At 33.4% G+C, this 18,530-nt stretch overlaps 1 protein-coding gene across 2 annotated transcripts; it reads left to right on the plus strand.

Moving 5' to 3' along the window:
• The first annotated feature begins 1,913 nt into the window (after positions 1-1,913).
• Positions 1,914-16,630, plus strand: LOC111504197 (ribosome biogenesis protein BOP1 homolog). Of its 2 annotated transcripts, none has more exons than XM_023158698.2 (10): positions 1,914-2,081; positions 2,829-3,270; positions 4,592-4,711; positions 4,769-4,977; positions 9,206-9,482; positions 9,589-9,900; positions 9,984-10,211; positions 13,308-13,597; positions 13,684-14,033; positions 16,426-16,630. In XM_023158698.2, the coding sequence occupies exons 1-10, from the start codon at positions 1,992-1,994 to the stop codon at positions 16,580-16,582; spliced, it is 2,475 nt and encodes an 824-aa protein (XP_023014466.1). In that variant the 5' UTR covers positions 1,914-1,991; the 3' UTR covers positions 16,583-16,630. The 2 variants fall into 2 exon arrangements, with proteins under 2 accessions (XP_023014466.1, XP_023014467.1); XM_023158699.2 differs by having other exon boundaries at positions 4,595-4,711.
• The last annotated feature ends 1,900 nt before the right edge of the window (positions 16,631-18,530 follow it).

An 18,530-nucleotide genomic window follows, 5' to 3' on the forward strand; every position in this document is an offset into this window, starting at 1 on the left:
CATTCGCGTACCTTCTTTGTGGGCGGACGTTATCAGCATGTCCGTCCACTACCACGGCCACCACGAAACTCCTTCTGCCTCAAGATGCATAGAAACCCACAGAATATTGAAGTTCCGATATTCTGTGCCCCAATCACGAGTATAGAGCACAAGTATTTTTTTAACAACCTCCAACCTCCTGCTACCGGGGAAGATGTGCCTCCGTAGCTGATGTCCTGGAATCCAAATGGAATGACGAGACAAGTGAGCTGTCGTTAGTAAAGTAATATATTGGATTCTTGGTTTCTTCCAGTAAGTCGTTGGTATACAATAAAGAGAAGGTTAGAGACAATATGGATCTCGGGGTACACCAGCGTTGATGGTGAAAGTATTCGAGAGATATCCATCGATGGCCACTTGCAGGGAACGTTCTTTCAGGAAGGTAAAGAGCCATACACAAAAATGATGCGACAAGCCATAGTATAGAAGTTTGGCCAGCAAACCCTCATGCCACACACGGTCAAAGGCCTTAGAAATACCAAGCGCAACAGCTTTTGATTCTCCATGTTTCTCGATTGATTTATTCCAAATATGGGTGACATACGATAGAAGGTCGCCTATTGATCTTTTTGTTTCCGAAAGTCATATTGATGATCGCTCAAGATGTAGCCTTCCAAATATTTGAGGATATGCTGGTTTATGATTTTCTTCATAATTTTTGATATCACTGATAGCAAAGCGACTGATGTATAGTTATTTGAAAGATTTTTCTTGTCCTTTTCGGGAATAGGCAGAACGCGAGCAATCTTCCAACAAGGAGGAAAAACCCCTCTCTTATAAGACAGGTTGAAAAGTCTGCAAAATACTGGTGCGAGTTCATTTGTATACTTTTCATGTACGATAACGGACACTCCATAAAGGCCAGACGCCTTATTGATATTGAGCTGTTTAAAATTCGCCTGACTAGACGCTGTCGAAAAGTAACTTCCGGCATTGGTGGATTCCAGTGTGGGAATAGTGGGTGGTGCTTTTCCCAGAAAATCGACTGTGGAGTGGGACGCAAATTGTTGAGTTAGTAGATTTGCTTTTTCTATGTCTGTTGTTGCAATGGAACCATCCACTTGTGATAGTGGTGAAATTATGGATTTTGTAAAGTTCTGATTGACAGCTTTATTTAGCGACCAGAAGGATCTAGACCCGTTGAGATTGGCAAGGAGTTTATCCCTAATTCTCTGATTGTGAAGTTATTTGCTTTCATTTATACTGACTTTGCAGTTATTGCGAGCATAATCAAACCTAGTTCAAGATTACTGGGATTTTGGCGCCACTGCCGGTAGGCTAGATTTTTGGAGGCGACAGCTTGCCCGCAATTTGTGTTAAACCAAGGTTTGCCGTTAGAAGGTCGTTTCATTGAGAAAGGAATATATGCATCCAGGGATGATAGAATAACTTCCGTGGCTTCAGAAGCACAAGTTGATTGATCTTTAGAGTTAAAACAAACATCTAGCCAAGGAAAATTTCGGAAATGGTCTTGAAGATACTCCCATTCAGATGATCTGTAATGCCAAACTCCGCGCGACTTAGATTGTTCTAGAGAAAAGTATCATAATAGACTTCTAGTATTTAGTCATGAGAAACTCACCAAACAATACCATTTGGATTCACTAGTCACCATGAGTCGTCTCTTACATTTCTGTGAAAGAATATTACCACAGATAAATGTAAAAAAGAATATTTGTGTCTACGGTTCCTTGTGGCAATCATCAATGTTTTCCTCAATTCTTCCGTTCAAATTATAGCACTAGATGTCACCCAGTTTATGATCCCGCGAATAGAAATAAAAGATGATAGTTGTCTCAAAAAATGTATGCCAACTATTTATGTTAAGAAGAAGAAATAATGCACCGAAATGAAGCAAGGCAAGAGAGAGATAAACAAATCTCACATATCTGTCAATTTAGATATAACCTCAATTTTTAAAATTTTCACGTGTTGTTTTTTGTGTAAAAATAATGGGAAGCAAACAAAAAATTGGGAGAAACTTGAAAAGAAGGATTACAGAGGAACCTGAAAAGTTAGAAATAGAACCGGAATCTGATGAGGTGAGACTAATATTACGTTAATTAAATCTATTGTTTTACAGTTATTGGGGTACATGTATCTTTTGGTAGTGTGTTTTTGTTCTGCAAAAATTTGCTGTGAGAATTGTCGCAGGACTGTTATATAGAGAGGAGAATCGACCACAGGCTTGTATCTCTATAAACTTTTTATATGACATAAAGACAAATTTTTTCAATAGAACAGATAATCAGTATGCCACAAGTTCCAGAAGTCTTGTGCCCAATTTGCATAGAACTAACCTGTTCAAAAAAAAGTCAATTATATTTGGGATGCTAAGTATTTAACCACCTTGATGATTCAAAAATCTCCAAACATTAATATTTTTAAATCCAGACTTCAAGCATTACTTAATGAGAAAAAAAAAATTGTTAAAATATTGAATTTATGTCATAATTGTATCTACAAGGGGGTGTTTATTCAACTCCGACAATGGATGTATATATTTGTGCTAAATTGAATTAGGTATGACACTTTTAACGTTTCTCAAAGGTGTTCTTGTGTATCTGCTTTCATTTAGTGTTTTTAAGCATTTTCATAATTCTTTATTTTTATATATTTTGTTTAGTTTTCTCTTATGTTTATAATTGTGTAGTTTTGAAACTACTGTTTTTTGTTTATATTTTGATTATGACATTTTTGTTAGTAATCGCTTACATGTCTTTATACACTTATGCATTTCAACTGGAAAATTAAGATTTGTCAATTATCAAATCGTTATTATATTTCAGGAAGAATTTTTAAAAATCGTGAATGGTGAAGAGGCAGATAGCTCAGATTCTGACGGAGAGGTAGAAGACTCTGATATAGAAGACGACTCTGATATAAAAAACTTTGAATCTTACGGAAAAAGTGAAGATTCTGAAGATGAAGATAACGAATCTGTTGAAGAAGAACCTGAAACAGGCTCTGACTGTATATCGACATTTAGTAGCGAAGAAGAAAGTGATGATGATGAAGATGAAACAGTCTACTCTGAAGAAGATGATGAAGAGGAAAGTGAAAACGACAAAGCTGAAAACTCGAAAGATGAGTGTATTGGTAGTGAAGAAAAACAAAATGGCAAGAAAAGTGACGAAAAAAAAATCCCCAAAGAAGGGGCAGCATTCCGAAAAAAAGAAGTTTTAGAAAATGATTTGAAAAAGAGAAAGTCTTTCATTAAATTAGGTGAAGGTATGTAATTGAATAGTGTAGGATTGAGGTTGGTATCTCTTTTATTCTAACTGTTTACGCAAAATTTCAATTTTTTTGTAACTTATATAATTGTCAAAATTAAAATTTTATGAATTGAAGGGGTTATATATTTTTTCTTTCAGGAGGACTTTCTTTCAGTTTGTGTCTGAAAATTACTTCTTTGTATGATATACACATTCATGTATAGAGTTTCAAATTGATTACTTCCTTCCTTTCTTTGGAAGATTCTCTCATCCCTTTTTTTTGTATCAGATGGAGTAGTAGAAAGCCAAAAACTTTCTTTCCCAAAAAAAATGAAATTTTATGTTCTGAGCAACCACTTGATTTTGTTTTTCATATCATACCCTCTGATAAGGCCACAGCTGCTGTTTTTTTTAAACAATAGGTTCTACTAGCTTTACTGTTAAGCTGACAGAACCGAATCGAAATTTTGATCTCACAATAATTGAATTAAATATTTGGGTGACGAAATATTTCTACTTTTATCGTTCGAGTTTGACGTAGTCACTTAAATATTCAATTCAAATAAGTGATAAAAATTATTCAATAGGGTAAGGAAGAAATCCAAAATAAGCTTGATTTTATTGTAACTTCTAATATCAGCTCAATGGTAAAATTAGCAGTTCCCACAGATTTAAAAAAAGCAACACATTGAAAAACAGTAAAAGGAGCCTAAAGTTATGGTGAAGTCTGATTCAACAAATTATTTTTTCTGTGGTCGGGCTCTACTAATATAGCACAGATTTAACGTAAAATTATGGCCCTAAAAATAAATATAAAAATTCAAAGGTTTCTGCTAGCTTGGCAGCTCTTAAGAACTCTGGATTTTAATCTAACAGTCTGCTTTAAAATGAATTAGAAGAGTATCAAATCATATGTTGATTTTATTCAAAAAGTAATTTCGAAGTATCTAAGTGGCTTTATTATAATCTTAAAATATCGTTTAGGATATAAGCCCAGAAGAAGGGTTATTTTTGTTAAAATACAAGTATTGTGAAGGATGAAAATGTATGAGATAAATGAAACAAAGTCACACAACTTGTTTGTGACAATCAGTGTTGAGTGTTGATGCCAATTTTGGGGTTCTGATATAGTGGATTTTATGACTTGACAGCCCCCGAAAGAGTACATTGAAATATGAGCAGAGGCCCCACATATTTGTGTGATGGGCCTATGTGTCTGCCTCTGCTTGGAAAAACTTTGACTTCAAGTTCATAAGTTACAAGAAAAAATTTGAAATTTCTAATGATTCTGCATAAAAAAATATCACTTAGTCTTATGGTACATTTTAAAATTCCAGCAGGATCTCAAAATGTTCCCAAAAATGAATATGATGATCATGATACTTCAGATGAGGAAGATATTAGAAACACTGTGGGAAATATCCCAATGAATTGGTATGACGAATATAAACATCTTGGTAAGTTATGTTAAACATTCTTCATATATTTCATAAACTGAAAAACTTCTCTTTTAGGTTATGATTGGGATGGTAATCAAATTTTAAAGCCAGAAACAGGAGACCAATTGGATGATTTCCTCAAAAGAATGGAGGATCCAGATTTCTGGAGGACTGTGAAAGATCCACAAACAGGTCAAAATGTAGTGTTAAATGAAGAAGATATTGATTTAATCAAGAGAATAAAAGCACAAAAAATACCTGATGTAACATTCGATGAATATGCGGTAAGAAATTTTCATTTAATATCTACAGAAACAACAAAATAGAATTATCATCATACATTTCATAAACCAGTATGTTTATGCTACCTTTTAGTAGCTGTAAAGTACATCTGAACTCTCCTACTAACAATGGTTTATATGCATTCAATATGTTACTAACAACTTGGGAGAGCGCCTGTCAATTTTGGTTTTAAAAAGAATGTTTGCAAGTATTTTTTTTCATACAGGCTTTTTTTCTGTAAATTTTGTCAGTTGAAAAAGTGTTTTAATGTTTTTGTTATTCTATTTATAAGTTATCTATGGGCACGAATATGGATTGAATATGCTGAATATGTAGTACTAACATTTATGTAGCAACCTTGTCCATTTTAGTTTGTCCTTTTTTTAAGTACGAACCCAGGCTAGTTAGCATACCATACAAGATGACAGATTGGATTTGGGTATGGGATTAGCTAAATAGAACAAACTTTTCTACAGGACTGCATAACTGATATGAAGAGTTAACACATAAGGGCAATTTTTTACATATTTCATCAATTTGTATTTTCCGACTAAGGTTTTCAGAAGTGTTTATTCCTAGAAATTTTGTTGACTGCAGTGGAATTCTAAGATAGCTATTGTATCGTTTGAGACGACAGTAGGAATTCTAAGTAGTAGTTGGTATCTTTTCGTATCTCAAATTTTCGTAATTTCATCCGATAGGTGTATATGTGAATATTACTGGAGTTTTTTTCCAATATTACTAGAAGATTAAGACAGTTTTAATCTTCCTGTTTGAGTATGATCACTTGGTGATTGAAACACGTGTCTAGGTGTTAAAAATAACGATTTGGTGTTGAGAAAAAACTCCAGTAATATTCATCACTACACCAAAGGTTCCAAACAGTGCATCATAAGGTGTAGATGTATCGTTTAAAGATTTCGATATATGTTTCTCTTTTAAATAGTACATGTTTCCCTTTTCAATCTTTCAAAATCCTAACCTGAAAACGAAATAGATTGAAGTATTTGTGGATGTTTTGTGATTTGTGTATTAGAAAAATAAACAACAATTATGCTGCCCATAGTTCACCAAGGAATTATGCAGAATAATCCACCTATAAGCCGATTAAGAAGACATAGATTCCAATTAAGGAATAGATACAATCCATTTGATCTTCCTGAATAAAGATTTATGGAATTGTATCGGTTAAATAAACATTTGACAAGATGATTGATAGCCGTATTAACCCCCCATTTGAGATTACCTCGCATAAGAGGAGGAACTACAATAGAAAGTAGGATATTTTGCGCTCTCCGTTTCTATGCTACAGTGACTTACCAAAGGGGTGTTGGTGAGGAAACTTTTTGCAGTTTGAGTCAAACTGCAGTTTATCAAGCAATACATGAAGTATCAATTCGAAATTTGAAGTGATGGGTGCAGAATATATAGTATTCCCTCAGAATATTCGGGAAAAAAATGTATTGAAAATGGCTTTCATGGAGAAATGGCATTTTCCGGGAGTCATAGGGGCTATCGATTGTACCCCTGTTGCCATCTTAAAACTACCTGGCGATGAACATAAATTCATTAATAGAAAGGGTTACCATTCTCTGAATTGCCAAATTATCTGTGATCACCGTATGAAAATAAATGATATTTTTGCCAACTATGGAGCATACACTCATGACTCTTTTGTATGAAACCACTCATTGATAAAGAATTAAATGCAAGACATTTATGAATCTGGGGAACAAGCTTGGTTAATTGGAGATTCTGGCTACCCATTCAGCCATTTCTAATGACACCTTTTCAAAACCCCCTTGAAAATAGTCCCGAATCTAGGTTTAATCATCCCCATATTAGAGTAGGGAATTGCATCGAAAGATGTTTTGGCATTTTAAAAATGGGATTTCGCTGTCTTTTGAAGGAGCGTACTTTGAGATATAATCCCGATTTTGTAGCCAATTTGTTGAAGGCATATGCTGTTTTACACAATATGTGTGGGGACGCAAACATACCCATCGATGAAAACGTAGGTGATCCAGACAATGATAACGGTGGCGTCCTGATTGCAGAACCACTCAATAATCAAGGACAATTTGCTCTAGAAGGAATGAGGGTAGAGATAGAATTGTCCAGCAGTAGTACCAATAAATTTTTTGTAAACCTACACCAAATATGTTGTGATTGGAACATTTATATTGTCATAAAATTGATTTCTTTTGTGAAAATACAAATATTTCAAGAAAACAAGTATATGATATTTTAATGTGATACAGTGCATTTGTTAAACGTTGCAAAGTCTATGTAATTTTGTCGATTTTTTTTTGAGTTTTTTCACCAACCTGTTCAATAATTTGAATGAGGACTCAACTATCTATTTGTGAAATAAAGAGAAGATTCAAACATAATTATGGGTTTACTCCTGTACAAAATCAGGTACATTCGAACTAAAAATAAACATAGCTTTCTATAACAATAAAATAAAAACAATCTCTGATATTCCACAAAATAATGAAGAAATATAACAAAACCATTCATTTAGTACCACATAAATGGAAGGATGCTTTCTATTCCAGTTCTGGGGAGGTACTTTCTTCAAAAATCACCCGCCCACCTAAAAGCTGTTATTTTTGTTAAATTCATTCATTTAAATCATACCATTTGTTGTTACCTGTGGCAATAATTAATTAACCTTCATCTTGTATATGTATTATTGTTTCACAAACTATTGTATTTAATAACAGCAGATGTTCATTCATTTAATCAAATAATTGTGTAATAGTTATTATTAAAATTTTTGTATATTAGGATTTCTGTTTCAAGTAAAGATTATTATTATTAAAACTCACAAACTTATGAGTAGAATTGAATCTGTCAGAGAATTGAATACATATTTTTCCAGTACCTTGGCAAATTGATTTAGTAACAAAATTGGTATGTGGTTATTAATATCAGTGACTGCACCTTATCTGTGTATTGCTTTAATTGTACATATTTGAGGTTTGTCTGGGAAGATACCTTCTTCCAGAAAATAATTTTTAAGAAATGCTCAAAAAATTTAAATTTTCTATAATCAATTGATTAATTAAAGAAGAAAAGAGAAATGAAACTTTCTATGTTTTTACCCCTTTTATTTGTAACTAACGTTACTGCAGCTTTGTCCTATAAGGACATTTTCAAACTTATATATTGTATAAGTGTGAAAATGTCCTTATATATTGTATAAGTTTGAAAATGTCCTTACAGGACGAAACTGCAAGTGGTAAAAAACATAGAAAGTTCAATTTTTCTTTTCTTCATTATGATTTCCTACCACGTAGTATCGGCTACATCCATCAATTAATTGATTAATTAATCATCATCTTCACCACGAACGAGTCTCTGCGATCAGCTGTGATGGCGTCATGGCAAAAGAATTCAGAGTGGGGACGGAGTAAGAGAGTAATAGATAGAGAAAAAGTGAATAGAGAATAGAGGAATAGAAACTCGGGGAGGAAAATATAAGTATCACATAGCTGCACGCATTAAACTTTATCGACGAATTTCGGCTGGCGGAAATCGTCAGATTATATATTTTTCGTTATCCTTAAAAAAAAAAATTGCTACGCTCGAGAACGTCGAAATGACGTTATTTTTTTACAACTTTGCTGCCCTTCCCTTTCTTTACCTCACTCTCAAATTGTCAGATTACTGGAATATACACTTTTTACTACCTTAATCTGACGCGCTCGAGAATTTCTGATGATCAATTTATTTTTATTAATCTGATCCTTTATACCTCACAGGCGGCCTTATATATGGGGCTCATATTTGGTGGAGGTACTTAACCGGGTACAAGGTATCCCCCTGTATATTAATCTGCCGCGCTTTAGTAAATCACGAAATCACCGCTTGGGTTCCCCTATTATTAGTTTTTGATTTATTGTTGAAATTTATCGGTAAATTACTGTTGGATATTTTCTTTGTTTGGTTGAAAACTGTTCTATATATTTAAAAGCCTCATTTGGAACTAATTAGTATGGCTGAGAAAAATTCATTCAAGAAAAATTGACACCAACTTCTGATTCATATTTACTTGTCAATAACAAATATGTATATTCATAATCACACATGTAGTACTACATTTAATTTTGGAATGATATATGGATGGATAATAATGATATATTTATTTTCTTCTCATATTAGAAGAGAAACTTTTTCAACAACTTTCAAAGGGATTGAGCTAAACTCGTAAATTATTTTTAGCCTTGGATAGAATGGTTCACCAGCAAAGTGGAAGAAATGCCTATCAGAAAATTCCCTGAACACAAACGATCATTCCTTCCCAGCAAGCATGAAGCTAAGCAGGTGTCAAAACTAGTTCATGCCTTAAAGATGGGCTGGATTAAGACTAGAGCAGAGCAGGAAAAACTCAGGGCGAAGAAGGAACCTCAGTTTTATATGCTTTGGCAAACTGATGATCAAGCTGAGGAAATGAGAAGAATTTACAAACACATTTCAGCGCCAAAGAGATTATTGCCAGGTAGGCTTTATATTTTTGTTTGAAGGGGTGCTCAAATATTCAACCTCGATCTAAAATATTCTTAAAAGTCAGATACATTTTTCAAGAAAATATATTTATTCCTCAGGGCATGCTGAAAGTTATAATCCTCCTCCTGAATATCTGTTTGACGCCAAAGAACTGAAACAGTGGAATAAGCAAAAAAATGCGCCATGGAAAAGGAAACTTCACTTTGTACCACAGAAATTTGATTGTTTACGGAAGGTACCTGCCTACCCAAGATTCATAAAAGAACGTTTCTTGAGGTGCCTTGATCTTTATCTTTGTCCCAGAGCAATTAAGATGAAGCTCAATATAGAACCCGAATCCCTAGTGCCCAAGTTGCCCAGTCCAAAAGACTTGCAGCCATTCCCCACGGTACTAGCTCTTGAATATAAAGGTAAAATAATACTTCTTTCCTAATCACAAAAGTAGTTTTATCGCTTTCCTTTTATTAAATTCATTGTTTTTATTGAATTTCAGGTCACACCGATATGGTGAGAACCATAAGTACTGATAAAACAGGACAATATCTTCTTAGTGGATCTGATGATTGTACCATTAAGATATGGGAAGTGAACACTGGTAGATGCCTTAAAACCATCAAAACTGATAATGTTATCCGATCAGTTGAATGGTGTCCCAATTCTGCTCTGTCGCTTATTTTAGTAGCCTCAGGACAAGACGTGCTTCTTATCAATCCTCATGTTGGTATGTAAAAATTGGTGTAGATGTACGTATACATTAGGGTGGCCCATCTTATGTTGCCACCCCTTAAAAGGTTCCATTTGATGAAAAAACATCTCGACCAAAATTTTATTTTGATTTGGATACCAGGAAGTGGTGCCGCATGCAACGTTAATTCACCATCTTCCATCACTGTTGGCAAGCAAAAAATCTATAACACACTAGTGAGATTGTCAGGTGTTCAAACCAATGATACATTGAATTGAACACGTCATATAGACAACCTCCACACTAAATGTTCCTCAAACATCTATACTATTAGAGATTTGAATTAAACTGTTGACTTCGATGTTTTAAGGGCAATATTCAACGCAAACTTCTTTTCTGCTCTGCGTTTTTGAATAATTATTTGGGGAATAGTCATGAACCAAAAAGGATTTTCTTCTGTTGAAAAAAGTTATTAGAATTATTTTTCATATGAGCAGCAGAATTTTCTGTGTGGGAGTTTTCAATTTCATTCATTAACGGTTAACACCCAATTAAGTTCAAAAGATTTCACAATAAATTATATGAACACAGACATAATAACATCTAACTTACTTGCTAAAAGTAAAACTTACTTTTAGATAATAAAATAACAGTGACAAAATAAATTTACTTATATGTGAGAATTGAAATAAAGATTAAATGAAAAATGAGTATATGAAGATTCAAGAATTGAGGAAGTTAATTTTCATATAATTTAAAGTTTTACATCATTGAATAAATAATTTTTCTGAATAGTTGAAAAAAATGTATGATTTATTTTATATGTATATACAAGGCTATTCAAATTCGTTTCTGTACATGGGGATCTTGTAAACGATAATAGATAGAGTGTCGGTTAAATTGTGGCAAAGTTGCGTATTTTAGAGACCTATTCAATGATGTATAAAATCGAATATAGCTCTTTTGGTTCTGGAGATATACCGGAAAAACCAAAAAATCCCAAATTATTTTTTGCCTATATCTTCTTTATTCGCAAACATATTGAAAATCTGTCCATATTTTGCTATTGGCACTTGATGTGGGCTATCGGAATATGTCCATGAATTTTTTATATACAGGGTGTTATCTAACTTGGGCCACCCCCATCTTTGAATTTTTAAATACGGACCTATATTTTTGTTGTAGTTTTTGTATCCTCGACTTTCACTTCATGCTGAGAAATTAAATTAAATTTTATATTTCGGGATGTTTTGGTAATATTTGATTATAATTGTGTGAATTATTCCCTTTTAAATTACGGCCATGGAAGTTAGTTGACTGAGTTGATTAAAAACACAATAGCAACTTTCACGTCTCCCTATGTACCGTAGAGTTTTTCCAGAGTTTTTTTTTTTCATTTTTAGGTACCTATTCATATTTTTTCAGTTGCTCCAAGCGTTTTCTACAATGAACTTCGAATAAGAAAACCTTTTATATGATTATCTGAAACATATCTACATATGTGTTTCAATAAGCAGAAAAAGACATGATAGCAATAATAACATCCGAAACGAATACTATAATTGTAATGAAAAATGAAATGAAGTAATTCATATTCACAAAAAAATAATGGCGCAATAAATGTTCCAATTGGAGTATTGACCTTCCATTTCGAGACATTTTTGAATTCGGTTTTCCATATTATTTATTGCCCTTAATACACTTATTGCTCATTGTTGCAAAATCATTCAAAATCCTCAACCTTGAGTCTTTCACATTTTCTCTCTGCGAACGTAAATCCTATTTTTCAATGTTTTTCATAAAAAATAGTCCAAAATAGTAATATCTGGTGATCTTGCAGGCCATCTTATTGGCCCATTATTTGTCTCGAAATGGAAGGACACCAATTCGAAAAAAAAATTAAAAACTCTACGGTACATAGGGAGACGTGAAAGTTGCTATTGTGTTTTTATTTAACTTTTGCGAGCTAAGGACTAACGTGTAATTCCTAAAAAATCGATCGTTCTGCTTGCGGCTCGAACCACCGACTCACACATCGTTCGAACGAGTGAGTAAACAGAACACCCACGTCGAACCGCCCGGCTACCGGGCGGTTCGAAGTGGGTTCGGTTCAATAAAAGACAGGAATTGTCAGCTGTTAGGTGATTATGTTTATCATTCCTTGGATTATGAAACCATAGAAAAATTCTGAAAATCCAGAAGAAATTATCTAAGTCATTTCAATGAGAAACATATGATGTTTTGGGATAATGAGAAGGTTTTCAGTTGTGCAATATCTGGCGATTTCATGAAACATATTACCACTACTCAGTGGTAGCTTTAAAAAATGATACCCACTGAAATCTTACAATGTGGTATTGGGAAAAAGCTTTTTGGGTCCCACTTCTCCAGCTTCATATAAAAAGTTGTGGAAAGGAAGAAAGCAATTGAGTTCAAAATAAATATTTTACAAAGATGTGTAGATCATGCATAAGTTATTTTCCAGTTTTATGCCAGCATTGGTTGGCGCGGCTTCATTTCTTTCAATTGGATTAAATGACCTTGTTTGTGTATGATGCGTTGAGAACAACTCTAGCACATCGGCCATTACCTCTTCACCTTTGATAATGTTTACCACAGTAATAGACGAAACGTCAAACATGAAAACCTGCAGGCCATAATCTGCACACAATAAATGAAACTTGCTTGCATTTATCTGTATTTGAATTATCTGTTTTTATAGTAATATTGTTTTTCCACTATAATTATTTGAATATTGCAATAAACGCCACTATTACTGTAAAATGATTATTTTTATTTCAGATATTCTCTGATGATGTATCTATGAACTTTGTGTTTCAGATCATTCATATTGTTACAATTATTATTATTAAGAGGCTAAAACTCTTTTGTTAGGGCTTCTGTGAAATGTATCTACTTGACACGCATTACCTTTTAAGTTTGGATTGAGGCCACGAACCAGATGATGAAAGAATAATAAAAACTAACATCAAACCATTATCCTTGAGCTTTCATAAAGTTGTTCATTTTGATATTTTCTATTAATTTTTTACCTGAAATCAAGATTGTCAAAATATATAAGTAATTCCATTGAAAATATATGTAATACAAACCCATATTTCGTTTGTCCAGGTGATTTCCTAGTGGCTACAAAAACTGACACTATCCTTCAAGAAGCTCCAAAAACTGAAGTGGTTGTGCCAGAACGAGTGCGTACTTCTGTCCAGTGGTCAGAACCAGACGACGACCAATACCAGCGAGGCACAAGAATCATCCTCAAGCACTTCAAGGAAGTGACACAAGTAACATGGCATGGCAAAGGAGACTACTTCGCAAGTGTAATGCCAGATGGACAGAATCGTTCTGTGCTCATCTCACAGATATCAAGGAGGAGATCCCAACTACCTTTCACTAAGTCTAAGGTGAGTTGTTCAGGTTCTACAACTCTTCTAAAAATATATTTTTAGTGTTGAGGTATGAATTGTTCTAAAATGTTTTGAACTTTCAGGGTCTAGTCCAGTGTGTTCTCTTTCATCCTACTAAGCCGTTCTTGTTCGTAGCAACTCAACGCCACGTAAGGATCTATGATCTTGTGAAGCAAACTCTCATGAAGAAACTTCTGACTAATTCCAAATGGATTTCAACCATGGCAATACATCCCTTGGGAGACAATTTGCTTGTTGGCACATATGATAGGAAGATGCTTTGGTTCGATCTGGATCTGAGTACAAAACCTTACCAGACATTGAGGTTACATGGGACTGCTGTAAGAGGAGTGGCATTCCACAAGAGATATCCACTGTTTGCTTCAGGGTCAGACGATAAGAGTCTTATCATTTCCCATGGAATGGTCTATAAGTAAGTGTCTGTGATTTTTCATTAGAAAAGACATGAAAATAATGTTTAATATTGGTCAGTAATCTGATTTTTCATGTCAATTCATTCAATTTCTCAAAAAATTCAACCATAACAGATAACATATTCATAGTAATAATACATCTCCAAAACTGGAACAGGAGTAAAATTAGTGTGATGACTGTGCCGAGGAAAGAAGAAAATAAATATTTCGAATAAAAATTCAAAACATTGATCTTTCTAACAATCCTACAATGCTTCTTCAGCTATACAGAGCGGACGAAAATAGTCCTCTTCCCCTCTTAACTTGTTGATTTTATGACAATTAATATAATTTTTGAACGGTGCCAGATTTCGGACATAATTTGTATGAAAAAGAATCATTTTCAGTAGTTTTGATAAAAAGGCATGGACATCACTCACCACAGAGAAGGCGCTATTAACTTTGTTTTTTCAAATAGAAGGGGGGTCTTGTAATCCTTCACTCGAAAGCTATTTCAACCCTCTATACAACGACCTTCACTGTTTTGAATCTGGAAAACTGGTTTCGGAGTTATTGGTGTATGATTTGGAGACTAGGAAAAATGATAATTCTCAACTCTGCAACCAAAAGAGGATTGAAACTGGTCCAAAGTTAGTTATCGCATGTTACACAAAGAAAGGATGTTCAATGCAAAATTGCAAACAACTGAAAGTGTGGTGGTTGACAATGTTTCGTGGTGTATTTCATCAGTTCGAACTTCCATTGTCTGATATAATATAAATTGATTTGAAATCCCTTAAAAGAAATAAATTAAAAAGATAAACCGAAAATAGCAATTTTATTAAGCAAAAAACTGAAATTACAAAGAAATAACATAGAAGCTACAACCAAAAATATAGAAAATTGAAATTTTAATAAAAGCTGTAAAATAAAAATATTATTAACAACAAATGAAAAATCAAAATTAAAAGATTCCAAACCAAGTTACGTCACGACGTTTCGATTGTTGGTATCCTTAATCGTCTTCGGATGATAACCCGAAACATCGTGACGTAACTTGGTTTGGAATCTTTTAATTATTTTTTTTTTCATATTTTGTTAATAATATTTTTAATGTTTAGCTTTTATTAATATTTCTATTTTTTATATTTTTGATTGTAGCTTCTGTTATTTCTTTGTAATTTCCGTTTTTTGTTTGATAAAATTGTTTTTTCAATTAATCTTTTTAATTTTTTTTTTTCAGGAATTTCAAATAAATTTATTTTATATCAGACAATGGAAGTCCGAACTGATGAAATAAACTGAAAGTGTAGCTAGAGCTGGACAAGTTGCAAAAAAAACTATCTCTGATGAGAAACAGATAGAAATCGTTGTGACTGTAGTGAATAACCACCTGCCAAAAAGTTGGTCAGACACAAACACACACATTTTTCGAGAAGACTGCACTCAAACTCCTGAGCAAATAAATGTCTGAGCAGGAACGGACTCAAGAAATTGTGGCCAACAATCGAGAATTCAAAAATCCTTTTTTTTTCCAAGAAGATGGTTCACCCCACATTTTTTTAGGCTTGTAAGGGATCTGTTGGATCAGATAACCCAGGCATGTGGATTAAGCACAGTTCGTTGTAATGGCCTTCTCGTTAACCAGATTTAATTACATTCTATTTTTTTTCCTTTGGGTTCATATCAAATAGAAAGTTTATGTTATGCAATCTAGGACAATACGGAAACTTACAAGCGCTAGAATTACCTAAAATTGTGCTACTGTTTTACTGTCAGGCAGTTCAAGGAAAACATTTGCTCACACGATTTTTTTATGTATAAGAGAAATGATAACGAGGTTTAATAAAATGCTATCTATATATGCCCTCGAAATTAAAACTTATCAATTGCAAAAGATGGTACTAATTTATTGAACATTTATTTCGATAAACCTGAACATAGGATGGCGAAGTTATGAAATTTCCAGCCCCGAATTTAAACGCAACTGGTTATCGACTAAAAAAAAGGTCATTGTATACAGAATTGAAATAACTTTTATATGAAATGTTACGAGATTTCCATATGATGAAAAAGTTTATAGTGGCTAGTGATGTCACACTATTGTTTTTTTATTAAAAGTACTAAAACAATTACTTTTCACAAAAAAATTTGTTGAAATCCGATGTCTTGCCCGATTGGAAAGTTGAAAGGGGAGTAGACTATTAAAATCCACATTGCATGTATATAATAAATAATAAAATATTTGCTATTGTCTTGAATATGACATTTAAATTTATTTGTAAAAAATATAAAAATACTTTAAAGATTTATTTGTCTTTGTAGGTACTGATAGATTATATAATTATTCCTACCTGTTTAACCAAACAAGTTGGAATCGAAAGTAGTTTAAATTTATCTTTTTTTTTCCAGTGATCTCTTGCAAAATCCCTTGATAGTTCCATTGAAACGACTCCAGGACCATGAATCATTTAATGACTTTGGCATTTTTGGGGTACATTTCCATCCATTACAGCCATGGGTATTTTCTTCAGGTGCTGATAGCACTATCAAGTTATATTCTAATTAGATTGTTAAAATTTTGAATGTTTGATGAATATATTAACTAATAATTTAATTGGATATTTTATTAAAAAGTAGTTTGTTTAATTGTGATGTCCGCAGGTTGATGCTCCATTGATTGTATCAAAATCTGCAAGGTTATTATTTTTCATGAGAAAATTCCACATTTAGTTTAATGGGTGACCACGAATTTCTCGGCCAGGTTAAAAGAATATTACTAGAGTTTTTTCCCCAACACCAAACCCTTATTTAAACACCTCGACACGTGTTTCGATCACCAAGTGATTATCTTCAAGAGGAAGATCAAACACCAAACCGTTATTTTAACACCTCGACACGTGTTTCAATCACCAAGTGATCATCTTCAAGAGGAAGATCAAACTGTTTGATCTTCCTCTTGAAGATGATCATTTGGTGATCGAAACACGTGTTTGGAGGTGTTAAAATAACGGTTCGATGTTGGGGAAAAAACTCCAGTAATATTCATTACTACACCAAAGGTTCCAAACAGTGCATCATAATTACGACAGTTTGGATTCCGACCTGGCTATTCTGTCGAAACAGCCTCAGCAGATCTTGTACAATATATACATGATAGCATCAACGAAAATAAGCTTGTGGTTGAACTATTCTTTGATCTGTCTCGTGCATTTGACACAATCAACCCTAGGTATCTACAAATAAAACTAAAAGTTCTAGGCATCCGAGGTCCAATTCAAAAATGGATTGAGTCATATATGTCCGGTAGATCTATTAAGGTGCAGGTTGAGAAGCAGTTCTCCGAAAATTTTGATATAAAGATTGGCACACCCCAAGGTAGGGTTCTTGGGCCACTGCTATTTCTGCTGTATGTCAACGACCTTCCTAACCACATCAGTCAAGGACGTACTTTCGTATACGCAAACGACACAACAATCGTTGTTACAGCTGAAACTATCAATCAGGTACAGGCCAAAATAGATACTGTAATAAAAGAATTTACATACTGGTGTGAAGTAAATCACCTCATCAATAATACAAAGAAAATGGTCTCCATTGAATTCACTAGTACCTTAAAGCACAGTAATAAATTATCAATAAATGTTGGTAACACAGAAATTCACAACTCAGAATCAACGAGATTCGTAGGCCTCGAACTAGACCAAAAACTTTCTTTCAATAGAAAAGTTGATGCTCTGTGTAAAAAACTCAACAAGCTGTACTTTGCATTTATTACTCTGAAATCGAGTTTTCATAGGCACCACCTAGTAAACCTATATTATTCTTTAATATACAGTATCATTAGTAGTAACATCATTGTATGGGGAAGAGCTACAAACACATGCAGAATTTTCATATCACAAAAAAAATTCATAAGGTTAATATATGATTTGGACTATAGAGAAACGTGCAGAAACACGTTAATTGAAAACAATATCCTAACATTAACATCTGTCTATCTCTACAAATTATTAATATATACCCATCAAAATACTAAAAATATGAATAGAAACAGTGACTACCATGAATATGATACCAGACAGAAGAATGACTTCCATTTGCACCACTTGCAAAGAAAGCAACATATAAAGAGCCCTCTATATTCTGGAGCACATTTGTTCAATTTTTTGCCTGAAGACTTGAAAGTCATCACCAATATGAAACATTTCAAACAATCTTTGAAAAAGTTTCTCATCCGCCATGCTTTTTATTCATTAGACGAGTATAAATGTAGCGACTAGGCAGTTTTGCTTCAATGTATTTTAGCATGTGTTTATATTTGAATATTTTTCATTTTATTTTATTCTTATTAATCTTAATCAGTTTGTAAACAACTACAACGTTTGTGATCTTTTTTTTCTTAATGTTTATATAATGAGAATTTTTCCCTCTTTATGTACTGTGACTTATCTCATATTGTAAAGCAACCATAAGAGATTAAATAAATATCTATATACCAGTTAAAAGAAATTTTA

This window comes from Leptinotarsa decemlineata, unplaced genomic scaffold, assembly GCF_025532065.1.
Source record: "Leptinotarsa decemlineata unplaced genomic scaffold, Ldec_3_MD MMD2_tig00026340_RagTag_RagTag, whole genome shotgun sequence".
NCBI lineage: Eukaryota > Metazoa > Arthropoda > Insecta > Coleoptera > Chrysomelidae > Leptinotarsa > Leptinotarsa decemlineata.

Excerpts from the sequence above, each read along its gene's own strand:
- LOC111504197 (XM_023158698.2), top strand. The coding sequence starts at position 1,992 with ATGGGAAGCAAACAAAAAATTGGGAGAAACTTGAAAAGAAGGATTACA. Across the intron at positions 3,271-4,591 it reads TTTCATTAAATTAGGTGAAG|CAGGATCTCAAAATGTTCCC; the intron begins GTATGTAATTGA and ends TTAAAATTCCAG. Across the intron at positions 4,712-4,768 it reads TGACGAATATAAACATCTTG|GTTATGATTGGGATGGTAAT; the intron begins GTAAGTTATGTT and ends CTTCTCTTTTAG.